This window comes from Oncorhynchus mykiss, chromosome 3, assembly GCF_057628025.1.
Source record: "Oncorhynchus mykiss isolate SJ-2025 chromosome 3, ASM5762802v1, whole genome shotgun sequence".
NCBI classification, from domain to species: domain Eukaryota; kingdom Metazoa; phylum Chordata; class Actinopteri; order Salmoniformes; family Salmonidae; genus Oncorhynchus; species Oncorhynchus mykiss.
Genome location: NC_143024.1, coordinates 6,352,501 through 6,375,000, shown reverse-complemented (window position 1 = coordinate 6,375,000; position 22,500 = coordinate 6,352,501). Strand labels below are relative to the sequence as shown.

Genomic DNA, 22,500 nt, shown 5'->3' with positions numbered 1-22,500 from the left:
CCCTTTCTCTCTTTCTACCTCCCCCTCTCTCTTTCTCTTAGTCTATATCTCTCCCTCTGTCCTCTCTCTCTCCCATTTATCTCTATTTACCTACCCCCTCTCTCTTTCTCTCTCTCTACCTCCCCCTCTCTCTTTCTCTCAGTCAAAATCTCTCCCTCTGTCCTCTCTCTCTCCCCTTTCTCTCTCTCTACCTACCCCTCTCTCTTTCTCTCAGTCTATATATCTCCCTCTGTCCTCTCTTTCTCTCTCTCCCCTTTCTCTCTCTTTACCTACTCCCCCTCTATCTCTCTCTCTCTCTCACTCTCTTTCTCTCTCCCTCCCCTGCTCTCTCGCGCTCTCTACCTCCCACTCTCTCCCTCCCCCGCTCTCTCTCTCTCCATCTCCCCCCTCTCTCCCGCTCTCTCTCTACCTCCCCAGCTCACTGTCTCTACCTCCCCCCTCTATCTCACACTCTCTCTTCCTCCCCGCCCCCCCCCTCTCTCTCTCTCTCTCTCTCTCTCTCCCTCCCCCGCCCTCTACCTCCCTCCCCCTCTCTCTCTCTCTGTGTTCCCGTGAGTCACTCCTCTTTAAAACTGTTCAGTGTGACTGCAGGCCAAGATTCCACAGTATAAGGAACTGTAAAATCTCACAGAGCGACCGACTGACTGGAATAAAGGCACAAGACATATTTCCCTTCTTCTTCTTCTTCTTCTTCTTCTTCTTCCATTATAATACAATAGCCAGTGACCAGAATGCTTTGGGACAGCTGATGAGGAGGATATTATTCATAATCAGGGGTTGTTAAAATAACCCAGGGATGGAAACAAGCTCAGAAAACCTTGAACAACAGTTTAACACAGACAGATATTTTCAACACACCGTGAATTCATGAATTATATCCTTATCTCTGAATCACGTTGAATTACAGGCGACTTTTAGAGAGTGAAAGTAATTCTGACAGCTGCCCCCAAAAAACAAAAAAACACACATTATTATAAACTTGTTTTTGTGGCTTCCCTTCTCAATGTTGACTACACTTCCCTTGTCTATGTTGACTACACTTCCCTTCTCAATGTTGACTACACTTCCCTTCTCTATGTTGACTACACTTCCCTTCTCTATGTTGACTACACTTCCCTTCTCTATGTTGACTACACTTCCCTTCTCTATGTTGACTACACTTCCCTTCTCTACGTTGACTACACTTCCCTTCTCTATGTTGACTACACTTCCCTTCTCTACGTTGACTACGCTTCCCTTCTCTATGTTGACTACACTTCCCTTCTCTACGTTGACTACACTTCCCTTCTCTACGTTGACTACACTTCCCTTCTCTAAGTTGACTACACTTCCCTTCTCTACGTTGACTACACTTCCCTTCTCTACGTTGACTACACTTCCCTTCTCTACGTTGACTACACTTCCCTTCTCGACGTTGACTACCCTTCCCTTCTCTACACTTCCCTTCTCTACGTTGACTACGCTCCCCTTCTCTTCGTTGACTACACTTCCCTTCTCTACGTTGACTACACTTCCCTTCTCTACGTTGACTACACTTCCCTTCTCTACGTTGACTACACTTCCCTTCTCTACGTTGACTACACTTCCATTCTCTACGCTTCCATTCTCTACGTTGACTACCCTTCCCTTCTCTACCCTTCCCTTCTCTACACTTCCCTTCTCTACGTTGACTACGCTTCCCTTCTCTATGTTGACTACGCTTCCCTTCTCTACGTTGACTACGCTTCCCTTCTCTATGTTGACTACGCTTCCCTTCTCTACGTTGACTACACTTCCCTTCTCTACGTTGACTACGCTTCTACGCTTCCCTTCTCTAAGTTGACTATGCTTCCCTTCTCTACGTTGACTACACTTCCCTTCTCTACGTTGACTACACTTCCCTTCTCTATGTTGACTACACTTCCCTTCTCTACGTTGACTACGCTTCCCTTCTCTATGTTGACTACACTTCCCTTCTCTACGTTGACTACACTTCCCTTCTCTACGTTGACTACACTTCCCTTCTCTACGTTGACTACACTTCCCTTCTCTACGTTGACTACACTTCCCTTCTCTACGTTGACTACACTTCCCTTCTCTACGTTGACTACACTTCCCTTCTCTACGTTGACTACCCTTCCCTTCTCTACACTTCCCTTCTCTACGTTGACTACGCTCCCCTTCTCTACGTTGACTACACTTCCCTTCTCTACGTTGACTACACTTCCCTTCTCTACGTTGACTACACTTCCCTTCTCTACGTTGACTACACTTCCCTTCTCTACGTTGACTACACTTCCCTTCTCTACGCTTCCATTCTCTACGTTGACTACCCTTCCCTTCTCTACCCTTCCCTTCTCTACACTTCCCTTCTCTATGTTGACTACACTTCCCTTCTCTACGTTGACTACACTTCCCTTCTCTACGTTGACTACACTTCCCTTCTCTAAGTTGACTACACTTCCCTTCTCTACGTTGACTACACTTCCCTTCTCTACGTTGACTACACTTCCCTTCTCTACGTTGACTACACTTCCCTTCTCGACGTTGACTACCCTTCCCTTCTCTACACTTCCCTTCTCTACGTTGACTACGCTCCCCTTCTCTACGCTTCCATTCTCTACGTTGACTACCCTTCCCTTCTCTACCCTTCCCTTCTCTACACTTCCCTTCTCTACGTTGACTACGCTTCCCTTCTCTATGTTGACTACGCTTCCCTTCTCTACGTTGACTACGCTTCCCTTCTCTATGTTGACTACGCTTCCCTTCTCTACGTTGACTACACTTCCCTTCTCTACGTTGACTACGCTTCTACGCTTCCCTTCTCTAAGTTGACTATGCTTCCCTTCTCTACGTTGACTACACTTCCCTTCTCTACGTTGACTACACTTCCCTTCTCTATGTTGACTACACTTCCCTTCTCTACGTTGACTACGCTTCCCTTCTCTATGTTGACTACACTTCCCTTCTCTACGTTGACTACACTTCCCTTCTCTACGTTGACTACACTTCCCTTCTCTACGTTGACTACACTTCCCTTCTCTACGTTGACTACACTTCCCTTCTCTACGTTGACTACACTTCCCTTCTCTACGTTGACTACACTTCCCTTCTCTACTTTGACTACCCTTCCCTTCTCTACACTTCCCTTCTCTACGTTGACTACGCTCCCCTTCTCTACGTTGACTACACTTCCCTTCTCTACGTTGACTACACTTCCCTTCTCTACGTTGACTACACTTCCCTTCTCTACGTTGACTACACTTCCCTTCTCTACGTTGACTACACTTCCCTTCTCTACGCTTCCATTCTCTACGTTGACTACCCTTCCCTTCTCTACCCTTCCCTTCTCTACACTTCCCTTCTCTACGTTGACTACGCTTCCCTTCTCTATGTTGACTACGCTTCCCTTCTCTACGTTGACTACGCTTCCCTTCTCTATGTTGACTACGCTTCCCTTCTCTACGTTGACTACACTTCCCTTCTCTACGTTGACTACGCTTCTACGCTTCCCTTCTCTAAGTTGACTATGCTTCCCTTCTCTACGTTGACTACACTTCCCTTCTCTACGTTGACTACGCTTCTACGCTTCCCTTCTCTACGTTGACTACACTTCCCTTCTCTACGTTGACTACGCTTCTACGCTTCCCTTCTCTACGTTGACTACACTTCCCTTCTCTACGTTGACTACACTTCCCTTCTCTACGTTGACTACGCTTCCCTTCTCTACGTTGACTACACTTCCCTTCTCTACGTTGACTACACTTCCCTTCTCTACGTTGACTACACTTCCCTTCTCTACGTTGACTACACTTCCCTTCTCTACGTTGACTACACTTCCCTTCTCTACGTTGACTACACTTCCCTTCTCTACGTTGACTACACTTCCCTTCTCTACGTTGACTACACTTCCCATCTCTATGTTGACTACACTTCCCTTCTCTACGTTGACTACACTTCCCTTCTCTACGTTGACTACACTTCCCTTCTCTACGTTGACTACACTTCCCTTCTCTACGTTGACTACACTTCCCTTCTCTACGTTGACTACACTTCCCTTCTCTACGATGACTACACTTCCCTTTTCTACGTTGACTACACTTCCCTTCTCTACGTTGACTACCCTTCCCTTCTCTACCCTTCCCTTCTCTACACTTCCCTTCTCTACGTTGACTACGCTCCCCTTCTCTACGTTGACTACACTTCCCTTCTCTACGTTGACTACACTTCCCTTCAGTACGTTGACTATACTTCCCTTCTCTACGTTGACTACACTTCCCTTCTCTACGTTGACTACACTTCCCTTCTCTACGCTTCCCTTCTCTACGTTGACTACACTTCCCTTCTCTACGTTGACTACCTTTCCCTTCTCTACCCTTCCCTTCTCTACGTTGACTACACTTCCCTTCTCTATGTTGACTACGCTTCCCTTCTCTACGTTGACTACGCTCCCCTTCTCTACGTTGACTACACTTCCCTTCTCTACGTTGACTACACTTCCCTTCTCTACGTTGACTACACTTCCCTTCTCTACGTTGACTACACTTCCCTTCTCTACATTGACTACACTTCCCTTCTCTACGCTTCCCTTCTCTACGTTGACTACGCTTCCCTTCTCTACGCTTCCCTTCTCTACGTTGACTACACTTCCCTTCTCTATGCTTCCCTTCTCTAGGCTGACTACGCTTCCCTTCTCTACGTTGACTACACTTCCCTTCTCTATGTTGACTACACTTCCCTTCTCTACGTTGACTACAATTCCCTTCTCTACGTTGACTACCCTTCCCTTCTCTATGTTGACTACACTTCCCTTCTCTACGTTGACTACACTTCCCTTCTCTATGTTGACTACACTTCCCTTCTCTATGTTGACTACACTTCCCTTCTCTACGTTGACTACACTTCCCTTCTCTATGCTTCCCTTCTCTAGGCTGACTACGCTTCCCTTCTCTACGTTGACTACACTTCCCTTCTCTATGTTGACTACACTTCCCTTCTCTACGTTGACTACACTTCCCTTCTCTACGTTGACTACACTTCCCTTCTCTATATTGACTACGCTTCCCTTCTCTATGTTGACTACGCTTCCCTTCTCTACGTTGACTACACTTCCCTTCTCTACGTTGACTACGCTTCCCTTCTCTATGTTGACTACACTTCCCTTCTCTATGTTGACTACACTTCCCTTCTCTATGTTGACTACACTTCCCTTCTCTATGTTGACTACGCTTCCCTTCTCTATGTTGACTACGCTTCCCTTCTCTATGTTGACTACACTTCCCTTCTCTACGTTGACTACACTTCCCTTCTCTACGTTGACTAAACTTCCCTTCTCTACGTTGACTACACTTCCCTTCTCTATGTTGACTACGCTTCCCTTCTCTACGCTTCCCTTCTCTACGTTGACTACACTTCCCTTCTCTATGCTTCCCTTCTATAGGCTGACTACGCTTCCCTTCTCTACGTTGACTACACTTCCCTTCTCTATGCTTCCCTTCTCTATGTTGACTACGCTTCCCTTCTCTATGTTGACTACGCTTCCCTTCTCTATGTTGACTACACTTCCCTTCTCTACGTTGACTACACTTCCCTTCTCTACGTTGACTACACTTCCCTTCTCTACGTTGACTACACTTCCCTTCTCTACGTTGACTACACTTCCCTTCTCTATGTTGACTACGCTTCCCTTCTCTACGCTTCCCTTCTCTACGTTGACTACACTTCCCTTCTCTATGCTTCCCTTCTCTAGGCTGACTACGCTTCCCTTCTCTACGTTGACTACACTTCCCTTCTCTATGTTGACTACACTTCCCTTCTCTACGTTGACTACACTTCCCTTCTCTACGTTGACTACACTTCCCTTCTCTACGCTTCCCTTCTCTAGGCTGACTACACTTCCCTTCTCTACGTTGACTACACTTCCCTTCTCTATGCTTCCCTTCTCTACGTTGACTACACTTCCCTTCTCTATGTTGACTACACTTCCCTTCTCTACGTTGACTACACTTCCCTTCTCTATGTTGACTACGCTTCCCTTCTCTATGCTTCCCTTCTCTATGTTGACTACGTTTCCCTTCTCTACGTTGACTACGCTTCCCTTCTCTACGTTGACTACACTTCCCTTCTCTACGTTGACTACACTTCCCTTCTCTATGTTGACTACACTTCCCTTCTCTACGTTGACTACACTTCCCTTCTCTATGTTGACTACGTTTCCCTTCTCTATGTTGACTACACTTCCCTTCTCTACGCTTCCCTTCTCTACGTTGACTACACTTCCCTTCTCTATGTTGACCAAGCTTCACTTCCCAATTGAAGCTGTCAAAGGTGGGCATTGCAGAGTAACACAGTGATCCAGACAGATCTTCATGAGTCTGAATGACTGATTAGAAACAAGGAAACACAGGAAGCTGACAGGAAACACAGGAACAACAGACAAGACTGAAACAACTCTGGTTGATTAGTAACATCTGGACCTGTTGTCTTGACAGTCATTCATTTCTCGACAGACATTTGCTGATCTAGTAGTATTTCTACGTAACGAATTAGCTCTCTACTAAAGTAGGCGTGGATACACACATACACACTCACACACACACTCACATGTACACACTCACACAAACACACACCCGCACGTACAATGAATGACCCAAACACAGAGTTGTAGTGTCTGTATAACTTGGTAGCCCACAGTAAGACTGCTCTAGGCACGTCAGCAGAATGCTATGCTAGGGAATGATAGATCCTCAGCAAACAGTAGACTTCAGATTCTAGTAGGGTGAGGCCGGGTGCTGCAGACTGTTCTAGTGCCCTCGCCAATTTGTTGAAATATATGTTGAAGAGGGTGGGGCTTAAGCTGCATCCCTGTCTGACCCCACGGCCCTCTGGGAAGAAATGTGTGTGTTTTTGCCTATTTTAATTTGACATTTGCTCAGTACATTGTTTTCACTGAGGACATGTACGAGTCTGCTGTTAATGATAATGCAGAGGATTTTCCCAAGGTTGCTGTTTACGCATATCCCACGGTAGTTATTGGGGTCAAATGTGTCTCCACTTTTGTGGATTGGGGTGATCAGTCCTTGGTTCCAAATATTGGGGAAGATGCCAGAGCTAAGGATGATGTTAAAGAGTTTTAGTATAGCCAATTGGAATTTGTTGTCTGTACATTTGATCATTTCATTGAGGATACCATCAACACCACAGGCCTTTTTGGGTTGGAGGGTTTTTATTTTGTCCTGTAGTTCATTCAATGTAATTGGAGAATCCAGTGGGTTCTGTAATCCAGTGTGTTCTGGAATCCAGTGGGTTCTGGAATCCAGTGTGTTCTGGAATCCAGTGGGTTCTGGAATCCAGTGTGTTCTGTAATCCAGTGGGTTCTGGAATCCAGTGTGTTCTGTAATCCAGTGTGTTCTGTAATCCAGTGTGTTCTGTAATCCAGTGGGTTCTGGGAGTCTTTAATAGTTGATTCTAAGATCTGTATTTGATCATGTATATGTTTTTGCTCTTTATTCTTTGTTATAGAGACAAAAAGATTGGAGAAGGGGTTTACCCATACATCTCCATTTTGGATAGATAATTCTTCGTGTTGTTGTTTGTTTAGTGTTTTCCAATTTTCCCAGAAGTGGTTAGAGTCTATGGTTTCTTCAATTACATTGAGCTGATTTCTGACGTGCTGTTCCTTCTTTTTCCGTAGTGTATTTCTGTATTGTTTTAGTGATTCACCATAATGAAGGCGTAGACTCAGGTTTCCTCCTCTCCTCTCTCTCCCTCTCTTCTTCTCTCTCCCATCTCCTGTCTCTCTCTCTCCCTCTCTTCTTCTCTCTCCCACCTCCTGTCTCTCTCTCTCCCTCTCTTCTTCTCTCTCCCATCTCCTGTCTCTCTCTCTCCCTCTCTTCTTCTCTCTCCCATCTCCTGTCTCTCTCTCCTTCTCTCTCCTTCTCTCTCCTGTCTCTCTCTCTCTTCTTCTCTCTCCCATCTCCTGTCTCTCTCTCTCCCTCTCTTCTTCTCTCTCCCATCTCCTGTCTCTCTCTCCTTCTCTCTCCTTCTCTCTCCTGTCTCTCTCTCTCTTCTTCTCTCTCCCATCTCCTATCTCTCTCTCTCCCTCTCTCCCTCTCTTCTTCTCTCTCCCATCTCCTGTCTCTCTCTCTCTCATTCTCTCTCCCATCTCCTGTGTCTCTCTCTCCTGTCTCTCTCTATCTTTCTATACAATCTGTGCAGTAGCATGTGGCTGAGATGTTTCTGCTTTGAGTAAAGCACAGACAGGAAACCACATGTCTGAGATCTCCTGCAAGGCCCCACAGGTCCCACGCTACACCACACTACACTGTCTCCCTCGACCTCTACCTCTACCTCTCACAGGGCTGGAGGAGATAGGGCCCACACTATTCTACACTGTCTACCTCTACCTCTCACAGGGCTGGAGGAGATAGGGCCCACACTATTCTACACTGTCTCCCTCTACCTCTCACAGGGCTTGAGGAGATAGAGCCCACACTATTCTACATTTGTCTCTCTCTACCTTACTCCCACAGTAAGGGTATTAGATGAATTGACTGATACAGTAGGTACAGTATGTAAGGTACTCACTAACAGAATAAGGGTATTAGATGAATTGACTGATACAGTAGGTACAGTATGTAAGGTACTCACTAACAGAATAAGGGTATTAGATCAATTGACTGATACAGTAGGTACAGTATGTAAGGTACTCACTAACAGAATAAGGGTATTAGATCAATTGACTGATACAGTAGGTATGTAAGGTACTCACTATCAGAATAACGGTATTAGATCAATTGACTGATACAGTAGGTGTGAGAAGGTACTCACCGGGAGCGAAGGCCAGGTTATCGTTACACTCCTCCTCAGTACAGGAGCAAATGTACAACGGTCCTCCAGAGCTCTTCTTCTCTTTCATGGTACACATAGAGCTGTTGTAGTCATCCAGCTCGATGCCGTACAGAGGCTTGGAGGGGTCATGACACAGAGTCTCGATGCTGTAGTTACTGTCATTCTTCCTCCTGGAGATAACGGAGATAAATGGAGATAATGGAGAGAGAGAGAGAGACAGACACACAAACATGCACAGACACACACAGACAGAGAGATCGTAAGACACACAGACAGAGAGACAGAAACTGACACAGACAGAGAGACAGACACAGACAGAGAGACTGACACAGACAGAGAGACTGACAGAGACACCCCCTCTCCACTGTAATCCTACCAGATGGAGACTGACCCAGACCCCCCCCCCCTCCACTGTAATCCTACCAGATGCAGACTGACCCAGCCCCCCCCTCTCCACTGTAATCCTACCAGATGCAGACTGACCCAGCCCCCCCCCCCCCTCTCCACTGTAATCCTACCAGATGCAGACTGACCCAGCCCCCCCCCCTCTCACTGTAATCCTACCAGATGCAGACTGACCCAGACCCCCCCCCCCCCCTCCACTGTAATCCTACCAGATGCAGACTGACCCCCCCCCCCCCCCCCCCCCCCCCCCACCGTAATCCTACCAGATGGCGATGCAGACTTCATGCTCCAGACGACAGATGGAGGTGATGGAGCAGTTCGAGAGGCAGCTTCCTGTTCCGTTGCAGGATGAAGACTCCACGTCACAGAACTTACACAACTTGTTAAGACTGAAGGGCGGCTGGAACATCCCATCTGGAGAAACACAACCAATCAAATTCAATATGTTAGTCATTCAACCAATCAAATTCAATATGTTAGTCATTCAACCAATCAAATTCAATATGTTAGTCATTCAACCAATCAAATTCAATATGTTAGTCATTCAATCAATCGATTCATATTATGTAACTACAGTGGGGCAAAAAAGTATTTAGTCAGCCACCAATTGTGCAAGTTCTCCCACTTAAAAAGATGAGAGAGGCCTGTAATTTTCATCATAGGTACACTTCAACTATGACAGACAAAATCACACTCCAAACTCCACTATGGCCAAGACCAAAGAGCTGCCAAAGGACACCAGAAACAAAATTGTAGACCTGCACCAGGCTGGGAAGACTGAATCTGCAATAGGTAAGTAGCTTTGTTTGAAGAAATCAACTGTGGGAGCAATTATTAGGAAATGGAAGACATACAAGACCACTGATAATCTCCCTCGATCTGGGGCTCCACACTCCCCTGGAGTGGCCTAGCCAGTCTCCAGATCTCAACCACATAGAAAATCTTTGGAGGGAGTTGAAAGTCCGTGTTGCCCAGCAACAGCCCCAAAACATCACTGCTCTAGAGGAGCTCTGCGTGGAGGAATGGGCCAAAATACCAGCAACAGTGTGTGAAAACCTTGTGAAGATTTACAGAAAACGTTTGACCTCTGTCATTGCCAACAGAGGGTATATAACAAAGTATTGAGATAAACTTTTGTTATTGACCAAATACTTATTTTCCACCATAATTTGCAAATAAATTCATAAAAAATCCTACAACGTGATTTTCTGGATTTTTTTTCTCATTATGTCTTTCATAGTTGATGTGTACCTATGATGAAAATTACAGGCCTCTCTCATCTTTTGCACAATTGGTGGCTGACTAAATACTTTTTTGCCCCACTGTATATTGCTTTTTAAACACAAAAACACACATCACTAAGTGGTGAACAGTAACCCCCCCTCCTCAATCACAGGGGTGAACTGCATGCCAGTAATCATTTTTACATTTTGAGTCATTTAGCAGACGTTCCAGCGCAATTTACAGGAAGTGAGTGTTTCCATGTCCCTATGTGTTCATGCCAGTCCTCCCGTGGGAATTGAACTCACAACCCGGGTGTCATCGCTCTACCAACTGAGCCACGCGGGATCGGTCTGCTCCAGCATGTCTTTCTCTGAAGCTGATCTCTATCTGCTCTCCGCTCCCTGACCTGTTGAGGCCTGCCTTGTCCTGACAAACCTCTGGTCTATCTGACTGTGTGGTCCTGACTGACTGACTGACTGTGAGTTCCTGACTGACTGACTGTGAGTACCTGACTGACTGACTGTGAGTTCCTGACTGACTGACTGTGAGTTCCTGACTGACTGACTGACTGACTGTGAGTTCCTGACTGACTGACTGAGTTCCTGGCAGACTGACTGTGAGTTCCTGACTGACTGACTGAGTTCCTGACTGACTGACTGTGAGTTCCTGACTGACTGACTGTGAGTTCCTGGCTGACTGACTGTGAGTTCCTGACTGACTAAGTTCCTGACTGACTGACTGTGAGTTCCTGACTGACTGACTGTGAGTTCCTGGCTGACTGACTGTGAGTTCCTGACTGACTGACTGTGAGTTCCTGACAGACTGACTGTGAGTTCCTGACTGACTGACTGACTGTGAGTTCCTGACTGACTGACTGACTGACTGTGAGTTCCTGACTGACTGTGAGTTCCTGACTGCACGCTAACTGAAGCCACAGAACCACTGAGCCTTGTTTTGTGGTAAAGGAGCCCTTCACTCAGCACCAGTAAAGACATATAAAAGTCACTAACACAGACACAGAGAACAGTCAGTCTGTATCGTATCTGTATATCGATAGACACAGAGAACAGTCAGTCAGTCTGTATCGTATCTGTATATCGATAGACACAGAGAACAGTCAGTCAGTCTGTATCGTATCTGTATACCGATAGACACAGAGAACAGTCTGTATCATATCTGTATATTGATAGACACAGAAAACAGTCAGTCAGTCTGTATCATATCTATACATCGACAGACACAGGAATCTCTACAGAGCATTTAGTATTGAGGGCAGCAGACCACAGAGTCTATCCAGTCTGAGTTCTGACATCAAATGACTGGTGTGTGTGTGTGTGTGTGTGTGTGTGTGTGTGTGTGTGTGTGTGTGTGTGTGTGTGTGTGTGTGTGTGTGTTATCTGATCCCCGCTCCATCCAGGTTATCCACTTCACAGGAGGCAGGCCTCATGTACCTCTCAGACACATAGTGTCCAGTCTAACTGAGAGTCATCAACCCAACCAGAGGCCTGTCCAGTCTAACTGAGAGTCATCAACCCAACCAGAGACCTGTCCAGTCTAACTGAGAGTCATCAACCCAACCAGAGACCTGTCCAGTCTAACTGAGAGTCATCAACCCAACCAGAGGCCTGTCCAGTCTAACTGAGAGTCATCCACCCAACCAGAGACCTGTCCAGTCTAACTGAGAGTCATCAACCCAGCCAGAGACCTGTCCAGTCTAACTGAGAGTCATCCAGCCAACCAGCCAGAGGCCTGTCCAGTCTAACTGAGAGTCGTCCAGCCAGCCAGAGGCATGTCCAGTCTAACTGAGAGTCATCCACCCAACCAGAGACCTGTCCAGTCTAACTGAGAGTCATCAACCCAGCCAGAGGCCTGTCCAGTCTAACTGAGAGTCATCAACCCAACCAGAGACCTGTCCAGTCTAACTGAGAGTCGTCCAACAAGCCAGCCAGAGGCCTGTCCAGTCTAACTGAGTCGTCTACCCAGCCAGAGACCTGTCCAGTCTAACTGAGAGTCATCCAGCCACCCAGCCAGAGACCTGTCCAGTCTAACTGAGAGTCGTCCACCCAGCCAGAGGCCTGTCCAGTCTAGCTGAGAGTCATCCACCCAGCCAGAGGCCTGTCCAGTCTAACTGAGAGTCATCCACCCACCAAGTCAGAGACGTGTCCAGTCTAACTGAGAGTCGTCCAGCCAGCCAGAGACCTGTCCAGTCTAACTGAGAGTCGTCCACCCACCCAGCCAGAGGCCTGTCCAGTCTAACTGAGAGTCGTCCACCCAGCCAGAGGCCTGTCCAGTCTAGCTGAGAGTCATCCACCCAGCCAGAGGCCTGTGCAGTCTAACTGAGAGTCGTCTACCCACCCAGCCAGAGACCTGTCCAGTCTAACTGAGAGTCGTCCACCCAGCCAGAGGCCTGTCCAGTCTAACTGAGAGTCGTCTACCCACCCAGCCAGAGACCTGTCCAGTCTAACTGAGAGTCGTCCACCCAGCCAGAGACCTGTCCAGTCTAACTGAGAGTTGTCCACCCACCCAGCCAGAGGCCTGTCCAGTCTAACTGAGAGTCGTCCACCCAGCCAGAGGCCTGTCCAGTCTAACTGAGAGTCGTCTACCCACCCAGCCAGAGACCTGTCCAGTCTAACTGAGAGTCGTCGACCCACCCAGCCAGAGGCCTGTCCAGTCTAACTGAGAGTCGTCAACCCAGCCAGAGTCCTGTCCAGTCTAACTGAGAGTCGTCCACCCAGCCAGAGACCTGTCCAGTGTAACTGAGAGTCGTCCACCCAGCCAGAGGCCTGTCCAGTCTAACTGAGAGTCGTCTACCCACCCAGCCAGAGGCCTGTCCAGTCTAGCTGAGAGTCATCCACCCAGCCAGAGGCCTGTCCAGTCTACCTGAGAGCCATCCACCCACCCAGCCAGAGACCTGTCCAGTCTAACTGAGAGTCGTCCAGCCAGCCAGAGACCTGTCCAGTCTAACTGAGAGTTGTCCACCCACCCAGCCAGAGGCCTGTCCAGTCTAACTGAGAGTCGTCCACCCAGCCAGAGGCCTGTCCAGTCTAGCTGAGAGTCATCCACCCAGCCAGAGGCCTGTCCAGTCTAACTGAGAGTCGTCTACCCACCCAGTCAGAGACCTGTCCAGTCTAACTGAGAGTCATCCACCCAGCCAGAGACCTGTCCAGTCTAACTGAGAGTCGTCCACCCAGCCAGAGGCCTGTCCAGTCTAACTGAGAGTCGTCTACCCACCCAGCCAGAGACCTGTCCAGTCTAACTGAGAGTCGTCTACCCACCCAGCCAGAGGCCTGTCCAGTCTAACTGAGAGTCGTCAACCCAGCCAGAGTCCTGTCCAGTCTAACTGAGAGTCGTCCACCCAGCCAGAGATCTGTCCAGTCTAACTGAGAGTCGTCCACCCAGCCAGAGGCCTGTCCAGTCTAACTGAGAGTCGTCCACCCATCCAGAGACCTGTCCAGTCTAACTGAGAGTCGTCCACCCAGCCAGAGACCTGTCCAGTCTAACTGAGAGTCGTCAACCCAGCCAGAGTCCTGTCCAGTCTTACTGAGAGTCGTCCACCCAGCCAGAGACCTGTCCAGTCTAACTGAGAGTCGTCCACCCAGCCAGAGGCCTGTCCAGTCTAATTGAGAGTCGTCCACCCATCCAGAGACCTGTCCAGTCTAACTGAGAGTCGTCCACCCAGCCAGAGACCTGTCCAGTGTAACTGAGAGTCGGCCACCCAGCCAGAGGCCTGTCCAGTCCAACTGAGAGTCGTCCACCCAGCCAGAGTCCTGTCCAGTCTAACTGAGAGTCGTCCACCCAGCCAGAGGCCTGTCCAGTCTAACTGAGAGTCGTCCACACAGCCAGAGGCCTGTCCAGTCTAACTGAGAGTTGTCTACCCACCCAGCCAGAGGCCTGTCCAGTCTAACTGAGAGTTGTCTATCCAGCCAGAGCCCTGTCCAGTCTAACTGAGAGTCATCCACCGAGCCAGAGGCCTGTCCAGTCTAACTGAGAGTCGTCCACCCAGCCAGAGACCTGTCCAGTCTAACTGAGAGTTGTCCACCCAGCCAGAGGCCTGTCCAGTCTAACTGAGAGTCATCCACCCACCCAGCCAGAGGCCTGTCCAGTCCAACTGAGAGTCGTCCACCCAGCCAGAGGCCTGTCCAGTCTAACTGAGAGTCGTCCACCCAGCCAGAGGCCTGTCCAGTCTAACTGAGAGTCGTCAACCCAGCCAGAGTCCTGTCCAGTCTAACTGAGAGTCGTCCACCCAGCCAGAGATCTGTCCAGTCTAACTGAGAGTCGTCCACCCAGCCAGAGGCCTGTCCAGTCTAACTGAGAGTCGTCCACCCATCCAGAGACCTGTCCAGTCTAACTGAGAGTCGTCCACCCAGCCAGAGACCTGTCCAGTCTAACTGAGAGTCGTCAACCCAGCCAGAGTCCTGTCCAGTCTTACTGAGAGTCGTCCACCCAGCCAGAGACCTGTCCAGTCTAACTGAGAGTCGTCCACCCAGCCAGAGGCCTGTCCAGTCTAACTGAGAGTCGTCCACCCATCCAGAGACCTGTCCAGTCTAACTGAGAGTCGTCCACCCAGCCAGAGACCTGTCCAGTGTAACTGAGAGTCGGCCACCCAGCCAGAGGCCTGTCCAGTCCAACTGAGAGTCGTCCACCCAGCCAGAGTCCTGTCCAGTCTAACTGAGAGTCGTCCACCCAGCCAGAGGCCTGTCCAGTCTAACTGAGAGTCGTCCACACAGCCAGAGGCCTGTCCAGTCTAACTGAGAGTTGTCTACCCACCCAGCCAGAGGCCTGTCCAGTCTAACTGAGAGTTGTCTATCCAGCCAGAGCCCTGTCCAGTCTAACTGAGAGTCATCCACCGAGCCAGAGGCCTGTCCAGTCTAACTGAGAGTCGTCCACCCAGCCAGAGACCTGTCCAGTCTAACTGAGAGTTGTCCACCCAGCCAGAGGCCTGTCCAGTCTAACTGAGAGTCATCCACCCACCCAGCCAGAGGCCTGTCCAGTCCAACTGAGAGTCGTCCACCCAGCCAGAGGCCTGTCCAGTCTAACTGAGAGTCGTCCACCCAGCCAGAGGCCTGTCCAGTCTAACTGAGAGTCGTCCACACAGCCAGAGACCTGTCCAGTCTAACTGAGAGTCGTCCACCCAGCCAGAGACCTGTCCAGTCTAACTGAGAGTCGTCAACCCAGCCAGAGTCCTGTCCAGTCTAACTGAGAGTCGTCCACCCAGCCAGAGACCTGTCCAGTCTAACTGAGAGTCGTCCACCCAGCCAGAGGCCTGTCCAGTCTAACTGAGAGTCGTCCACCCATCCAGAGACCTGTCCAGTCTAACTGAGAGTCGTCCACCCAGCCAGAGACCTGTCCAGTGTAACTGAGAGTCGGCCACCCAGCCAGAGGCCTGTCCAGTCCAACTGAGAGTCGTCCACCCAGCCAGAGTCCTGTCCAGTCTAACTGAGAGTCGTCCACCCAGCCAGAGGCCTGTCCAGTCTAACTGAGAGTCGTCCACACAGCCAGAGACCTGTCCAGTCTAACTGAGAGTCGTCCACCCAGCCAGAGGTCTGTCCAGTCTAACTGAGAGTCGTCTACCCACCCAGCCAGAGGCCTGTCCAGTCTAACTGAGAGTCGTCTATCCAGCCAGAGCCCTGTCCAGTCTAACTGAGAGTCATCCACCCAGCCAGAGGCCTGTCCAGTCTAACTGAGAGTCGTCCACCCAGCCAGAGACCTGTCCAGTCTAACTGAGAGTTGTCCACCCAGCCAGAGGCCTGTCCAGTCTAACTGAGAGTCATCCACCCACCCAGCCAGAGGCCTGTCCAGTCCAACTGAGAGTCGTCCACCCAGCCAGAGGCCTGTCCAGTCTAACTGAGAGTCGTCCACCCAGCCAGAGGCCTGTCCAGTCTAACTGAGAGTTGTCCACCCTGCCAGAGGCCTGTCCAGTCTAACTGAGAGTCGTCCACCCAGCCAGAGGCCTGTCCAGTCTAACTGAGAGTCATCCACCCACCAAGCCAGAGGCCTGTCCAGTCTAACTGAGAGTCGTCCACCCAGCCAGAGGCCTGTCCAGTCCAACTGAGAGTTGTCCACCCACCCTGCCAGAGGCCTGTCCAGTCTAACTGAGAGTCGTCCACCCAGCCAGAGGCCTGTCCAGTCTAACTGAGAGTCGTCCACCCACCCAGCCAGAGGCCTGTCCAGTCTAACTGAGAGTCGTCCACCCACCAAGCCAGAGACCTGTCCAGTCTAACTGAGAGTTGTCAACCCAGCCAGCCAGAGGCCTGTCCAGTCTAACTGAGAGTCGTCTATCCAGCCAGAGGCCTGTCCAGTCTAACTGAGAGTCATCCACCCAGCCAGAGGCCTGTCCAGTCTAACTGAGAGTCGTCCACCCAGCCAGAGACCTGTCCAGTCTAACTGAGAGTTGTCCACCCAGCCAGAGGCCTGTCCAGTCTAACTGAGAGTCATCCACCCACCAAGCCAGAGGCCTGTCCAGTCTAACTGAGAGTCATCCACCCAGCCAGAGGCCTGTCCAGTCTAACTGAGAGTTGTCCACCCACCCTGCCAGAGGCCTGTCCAGTCTAACTGAGAGTCGTCCACCCAGCCAGAGGCCTGTCCTGTCTAACTGAGAGTCGTCCACCCACCCAGCCAGAGACCTGTCCAGTCTAACTGAGAGTTGTCAACCCAGCCAGCCAGAGACCTGTCCAGTCTAACTGAGAGTTGTCCACCCAGCCAGAGACTTGTCCAGTCTAACTGAGAGTCGTCCACCCAGCCAGAGGCCTGTCCAGTCTAACTGAGAGTTGTCCACCCAGCCAGAGGCCTGTCCAGTCTAACTGAGAGTCATCCACCCAGCCAGAGGCCTGTCCAGTCTAACTGAGAGTTGTCCACCCAGCCAGAGGCCTGTCCAGTCTAACTGAGAGTCATCCACCCAGCCAGAGGCCTGAACCGGCTAAATACCATCACGTAGATACTAAAGGGTCGGCTGAAAGTGAGTGACTGAGGCTCAGCGCTGAGGGACTGAACTGTTGTATATTTTGTGGGATTCTGTTGGTAAACGGTAAGTGTGCACGTTTCCGTTAGTAAGCCACACAGCTATCCTGTCTAGACGGTACACAGCACAGGTTCACGTGGTACGTGGGTCATGACCACAGCTGCTCAAACACTTTCTCAGGACCGCCCTCTGTTCTGATTGGGCCGTTCTGAACTGGTTCCTTGTGCAGTATGTGTGTGTTCTTAGGACCGCCCTCTGTTCTGATTGGGCCGTTCTGAACTGGCTGCAGTATGTGTGTGTTCTTAGGACCGCCCTCTGTTCTGATTGGGCCGTTCCGAACTGGCTGCAGTATGTGTGTGTTCTTAGGACCGCCCTCTGTTCTGATTGGGCCGTTCTGAACTGGCTCCTTGGGCAGTATGTGTGTGTTCTTAGGACCGCCCTCTGTTCTGATTGGGCTGTTCTGAACCGGTTCCTTGGGCAGTATGTGTGTGTTCTTAGGACCGCCCTCTGTTCTGATTGGGCCGTTCCGAACTGGCTGCAGTATGTGTGTGTTCTTAGGACCGCCCTCTGTTCTGATTGGGCCGTTCTGAACTGGCTCCTTGGGCAGTATGTGTGTGTTCTTAGGACCGCCCTCTGTTCTGATTGGGCTGTTCTGAACCGGTTCCTTGGGCAGTATGTGTGTGTTCTTAGGACCGCCCTCTGTTCTGATTGGGCCTTTCTGAACTGGCTCCTTGGGCAGCATGTGTGTGAGAGAAAGAGCTTGTGGTTTTGTGCAAGAGTGAAAGATGGAGAAAGATTCAGTATCTACGTGGGTGCTTGCACGCATTAGTGTGTTTCAGTGTGTGTTGACGCTCGTGCATGGTCTGGTGGCAGCCTGTCCTCCCTCCCTGCTCCTGTGTCTCTCCTGATAAGCACCCTCGCCAGCCTGCCTCTGTCTGGCACAGCCTGCAGCTGGCCCACTGAAACACCTTGGAAAGAGAAAGGAGAGAGAGAGAGAGAGAGAGAGAGTGTGTGTGTGTGTGTGTGTGTGCGTGTGTGTGTGCGTGTGTGTGTGTGTGTGTGTGTGTGTGTGTGTGCGTGTGTGTGTGTGTGTGTGTGTGTGTGCCACTGTGTAATTATTTGTCATTGACACTGTGAGTGGTGTATCCACAGCCAAGGCTGCCAAGTAATAATGAATACTGAATTAATAAATACTGAACTAATGAATACTGAATTAATGAATACTGAACTAATGAATACTGAATTAATGAATACTGAACTAATGAATACTGAATTAATAAATACTATTTAACTAATTAATTACTCCTTCTCCTAATCAGCTATAATATCCGTATTTCCTCTCCACTTATTGGCTCTCTCCCCTTTCCTCTCCTCTTATTGGCTCTCTTGCCCTTTCCTCTCCTCTTACGGGCTCTCTTCACCTTTCCTCTCCTCTTATTGGCTCTCTCCCTCTTTCCTCTCCTCTTATTGGCTCGCTCCCCTTTCCTCTCCTCTTATTGGCTGTCTCCCTAATCCTCTCCTCTTATTGGCTCTCTCCCATTTCCTCTCCTCTTATTGGCTCTCTCCCCCTTTCCTCTCCTCTTACTGGCTCTCTCCCTCTTTCTTCTCCTCTTATTGGCTCTCTCCCTCTTTCCACTCCTCTTATTGGCTCTCTCCCTCTTTCCACTCCTCTTATTGGCTCTCTCCCCCTTTCCTCTCCTCTTATTGGCTCTCTCCCCTTTCCTCTCCTCTTATTGGCTCTCTCCCTCTTTCTTCTCCTCTTATTGGCTCTCTCCCTCTTTCTTCTCCTCTTATTGGATCTCTCCCCCTTTCCTCTCCTCTTATTGGCTCTCTCCCCTTTCCTCTCCTCTTATTGGCTCTCTCCCTCTTTCTTCTCCTCTTATTGGCTCTCTCCCTCTTTCTTCTCCTCTTATTGGATCTCTCCCCCTTTCTTCTCCTCTTATTGGCTCTCTCCCTCTTTCTTCTCCTCTTATTGGCTCTCTCCCCCTTTCCTCTCCTCTTATTGGCTCTCTCCCTCTTTCTTCTCCTCTTATTGGCTCTCTCCCCCTTTCCTCTCCTCTTATTGGCTCTCTCCCCCTTTCTTCTCCTCTTATTGGCTCTCTCCCCTTTCCTCTCCTCTTATTGGCTCTCTCCCCTTTCCTCTCCTCTTATTGGCTCTCTCCCTAATCCTCTCCTCTTATTGGCTCTCTCCCCTTTCCTCTCCACTTATTGGCTCTCTCCCTCTTTCCTCTCCTCTTATTGGCTCTCTCCCCCTTTCCTCTCCTCTTATTGGCTCTCTCCCCTTTCCTCTCCTCTTATTGGCTCTCTCCCTCTTTCTTCTCCTCTTATTGGCTCTCTCCCTCTTTCTTCTCCTCTTATTGGATCTCTCCCCCTTTCCTCTCCTCTTATTGGCTCTCTCCCCTTTCCTCTCCTCTTATTGGCTCTCTCCCTCTTTCTTCTCCTCTTATTGGCTCTCTCCCTCTTTCTTCTCCTCTTATTGGATCTCTCCCCCTTTCTTCTCCTCTTATTGGCTCTCTCCCTCTTTCTTCTCCTCTTATTGGCTCTCTCCCCCTTTCCTCTCCTCTTATTGGCTCTCTCCCCCTTTCCTCTCCTCTTATTGGCTCTCTCCCTCTTTCTTCTCCTCTTATTGGCTCTCTCCCCCTTTCCTCTCCTCTTATTGGCTCTCTCCCTCTTTCTTCTCCTCTTATTGGCTCTCTCCCCCTTTCCTCTCCTCTTATTGGCTCTCTCCCTCTTTCTTCTCTTCTTATTAGCTCTCTCCCTCTCCTCTCCTCTTATTGGCTCTCTCCCCCTTTCATCTCCTCTTATTGGCTCTCTCCCTATTTCTTCTCCTCTTATTGGCTCTCTCCCTCTTTCTTCTCCTCTTATTGGCTCTCTCCCCCTTTCCTCTCCTCTTATTGACTGTCTCCCCTTTCCTCTCCTCTTACTGGCTCTCTCCCCCTTTCCTCTTATTAGCTCTCTCCCTCTCCTCTCCTCTTATTGGATCTCTCCCTCTTTCCTCTCCTCTTATTGGCTCTCTCCCCTTTCCTCTCCTCTTATTAGCTCTCTCCCCTTTCTTCTACTCTTATTGGCTCTCTCCCCCTTTCCTTTCCCATAAATCTTTATTTCCTCTCCTTCTCTGTCTCTCTCCCTCTTTCTCCCAAACGAGGAAGGAATACAACAGGGCAGGATGCATGTCATCATCCCTCCACATTCCCTCATAGAGAGAGTACAGCTCAGGACGGAGGCCTGATCCCTGGGAGGCCAGGCCACTGAGGGGGCCTCTAGTCCTGGTTCATTCATAATGACTCCAACAGGGGAAGGGAGTGGGCTGAAGGAGACATGACACAGAGCCTGTTAACTAATCACATATGAGCCAGGCTGAGAGGAGGCTGGTGGTGGGGTCTGGGATTGGGACTGGTAACTTAAGGAATGAGTTTGTCAGCTTGACAGCTGGATGTGGCAGTCAGGTAGAGGGGAAGCTAGAACTGTCTGTCTGTCAGAGACAGTCAGGTAGAGGGGAAGTTAGTACTGTCTGTCTGCCAGAGACAGTCAGGTAGAGAGGAAGCTAGTACTGTCTGTCTGTCAGAGACAGTCTGGTAGAGGGGAAGTTAGTACTGTCTGTCAGAGACAGCCAGGTAGAGAGGAAGCTAGTACTGTCTGTCAGAGACAGTCAGGTAGAGAGGATGTTAGTACTGTCTGTCAGAGACAGTCAAGTAGAGGGGTCTGTCAGAGACAGCCAGGTAGAGAGGAAGCTAGTACTATCTGTCAGAGACAGTCAGGTAGAGGGGAAGTTAGTACTGTCTGTCTGTCAGAGACAGTCTGGTAGAGGGGAAGTTAGTACTGTCTGTCAGAGACAGTCAGGTAGAGGGGTCTGTCAGAGACAGTCAGGTAGAGGGGAAGCTAGTACTGTCTGTCTATCAGAGACAGTCTGGTAGAGAGGAAGCTAGAACTGTCTGTCTGTCAGAGACAGTCTGGTAGAGGGGATGTTAGTACTGTCTGACTGTCAGAGACAGTCTGGTAGAGGGGAAGTTGGTACTGTCTGTCAGAGACAGCCAGGTAGAGAGGAAGCTAGTACTGTCTGTCTGTCAGAGACAGTCTGGTAGAGGGGAAGTTGGTACTGTCTGTCAGAGACAGTCAGGTAGAGGGGATTTTAGTACTGTCTGTCAGAGACAGTCAGGTAGAGGGGAAGCTAGCAATGTCTGTCAGAGACAGTCAGGTAGAGGGGATGTTAGTACTGTCTGTCAGAGACAGTCTAGTAGAGGGGATGTTAGTACTGTCTGTCAGGCAGTCAGTTAGAGGGGAAGTTAGTACTGTCTGGTCTTTCCTTTCCAAAGCCACTCCTCACAGAGACATGGAGGTAAATGGAGGTAAATTAAACACTCCTCACAGAGACATGGACAGATGTGGAAGTGAATAAAACACTCCTCACAGAGACATGGAGGTAAATGGAGATAAATTAAACACTCCTCACAGAGACATGGAGGTAAATGGAGGTAAATTAAACACTCCTCACAGAGACATGGAGGTAAATTAAACAGTCCTCACAGAGACATGGAGGTAAATGGAGGTAAATTAAACACTCCTCACAGAGACATGGAGGTAAATTAAACACTCCTCACAGAGACATGGAGGTAAATGGAGGTAAATTAAACACTCCTCACAGAGACATGGAGGTAAATTAAACAGTCCTCACAGAGACATGGAGGTAAATGGAGGTCAATTAAACACTCCTCACAGAGACATGGAGGTAAATTAAACACTCCTCACAGAGACATGGAGGTAAATGGAGGTAAATTAAACACTCCTCACAGAGACATGGAGGTAAATTAAACACTCCTCACAGAGACATGGAGGTAAATGGAGGTCAATTAAACACTCCTCACAGAGACATGGAGGTAAATGGAGGTAAATTAAACACTCCTCACAGAGACATGGAGGTAAATGGAGGTAAATTAAACACTCCTCACAGAGACATGGAGGTAAATTAAACACTCCTCACAGAGACATGGAGGTAAATGGAGGTAAATTAAACACTCCTCACAGAGACATGGAGGTAAATTAAACACTCCTCACAGAGACATGGAGGTAAATGGAGGTAAATTAAA

At 49.4% G+C, this 22,500-nt stretch overlaps 1 protein-coding gene across 1 annotated transcript in view; it reads right to left on the bottom strand.

Annotated features, from left to right (window-relative positions):
- LOC110518401 (TGF-beta receptor type-2) overlaps positions 1-22,500 on the bottom strand; it is a 60,905-nt gene that overhangs the window by 32,989 nt on the left and 5,416 nt on the right. Inside the window, exons 2-3 of the mRNA XM_090219761.1 lie at positions 9,498-9,648; positions 8,809-8,999 (exon numbers count right to left, since the gene is read on the bottom strand). Of these exons, the coding sequence (XP_090075887.1) occupies positions 8,809-8,999; positions 9,498-9,648 (342 nt within the window). The remainder of the gene's footprint in view (positions 1-8,808; positions 9,000-9,497; positions 9,649-22,500) is intronic.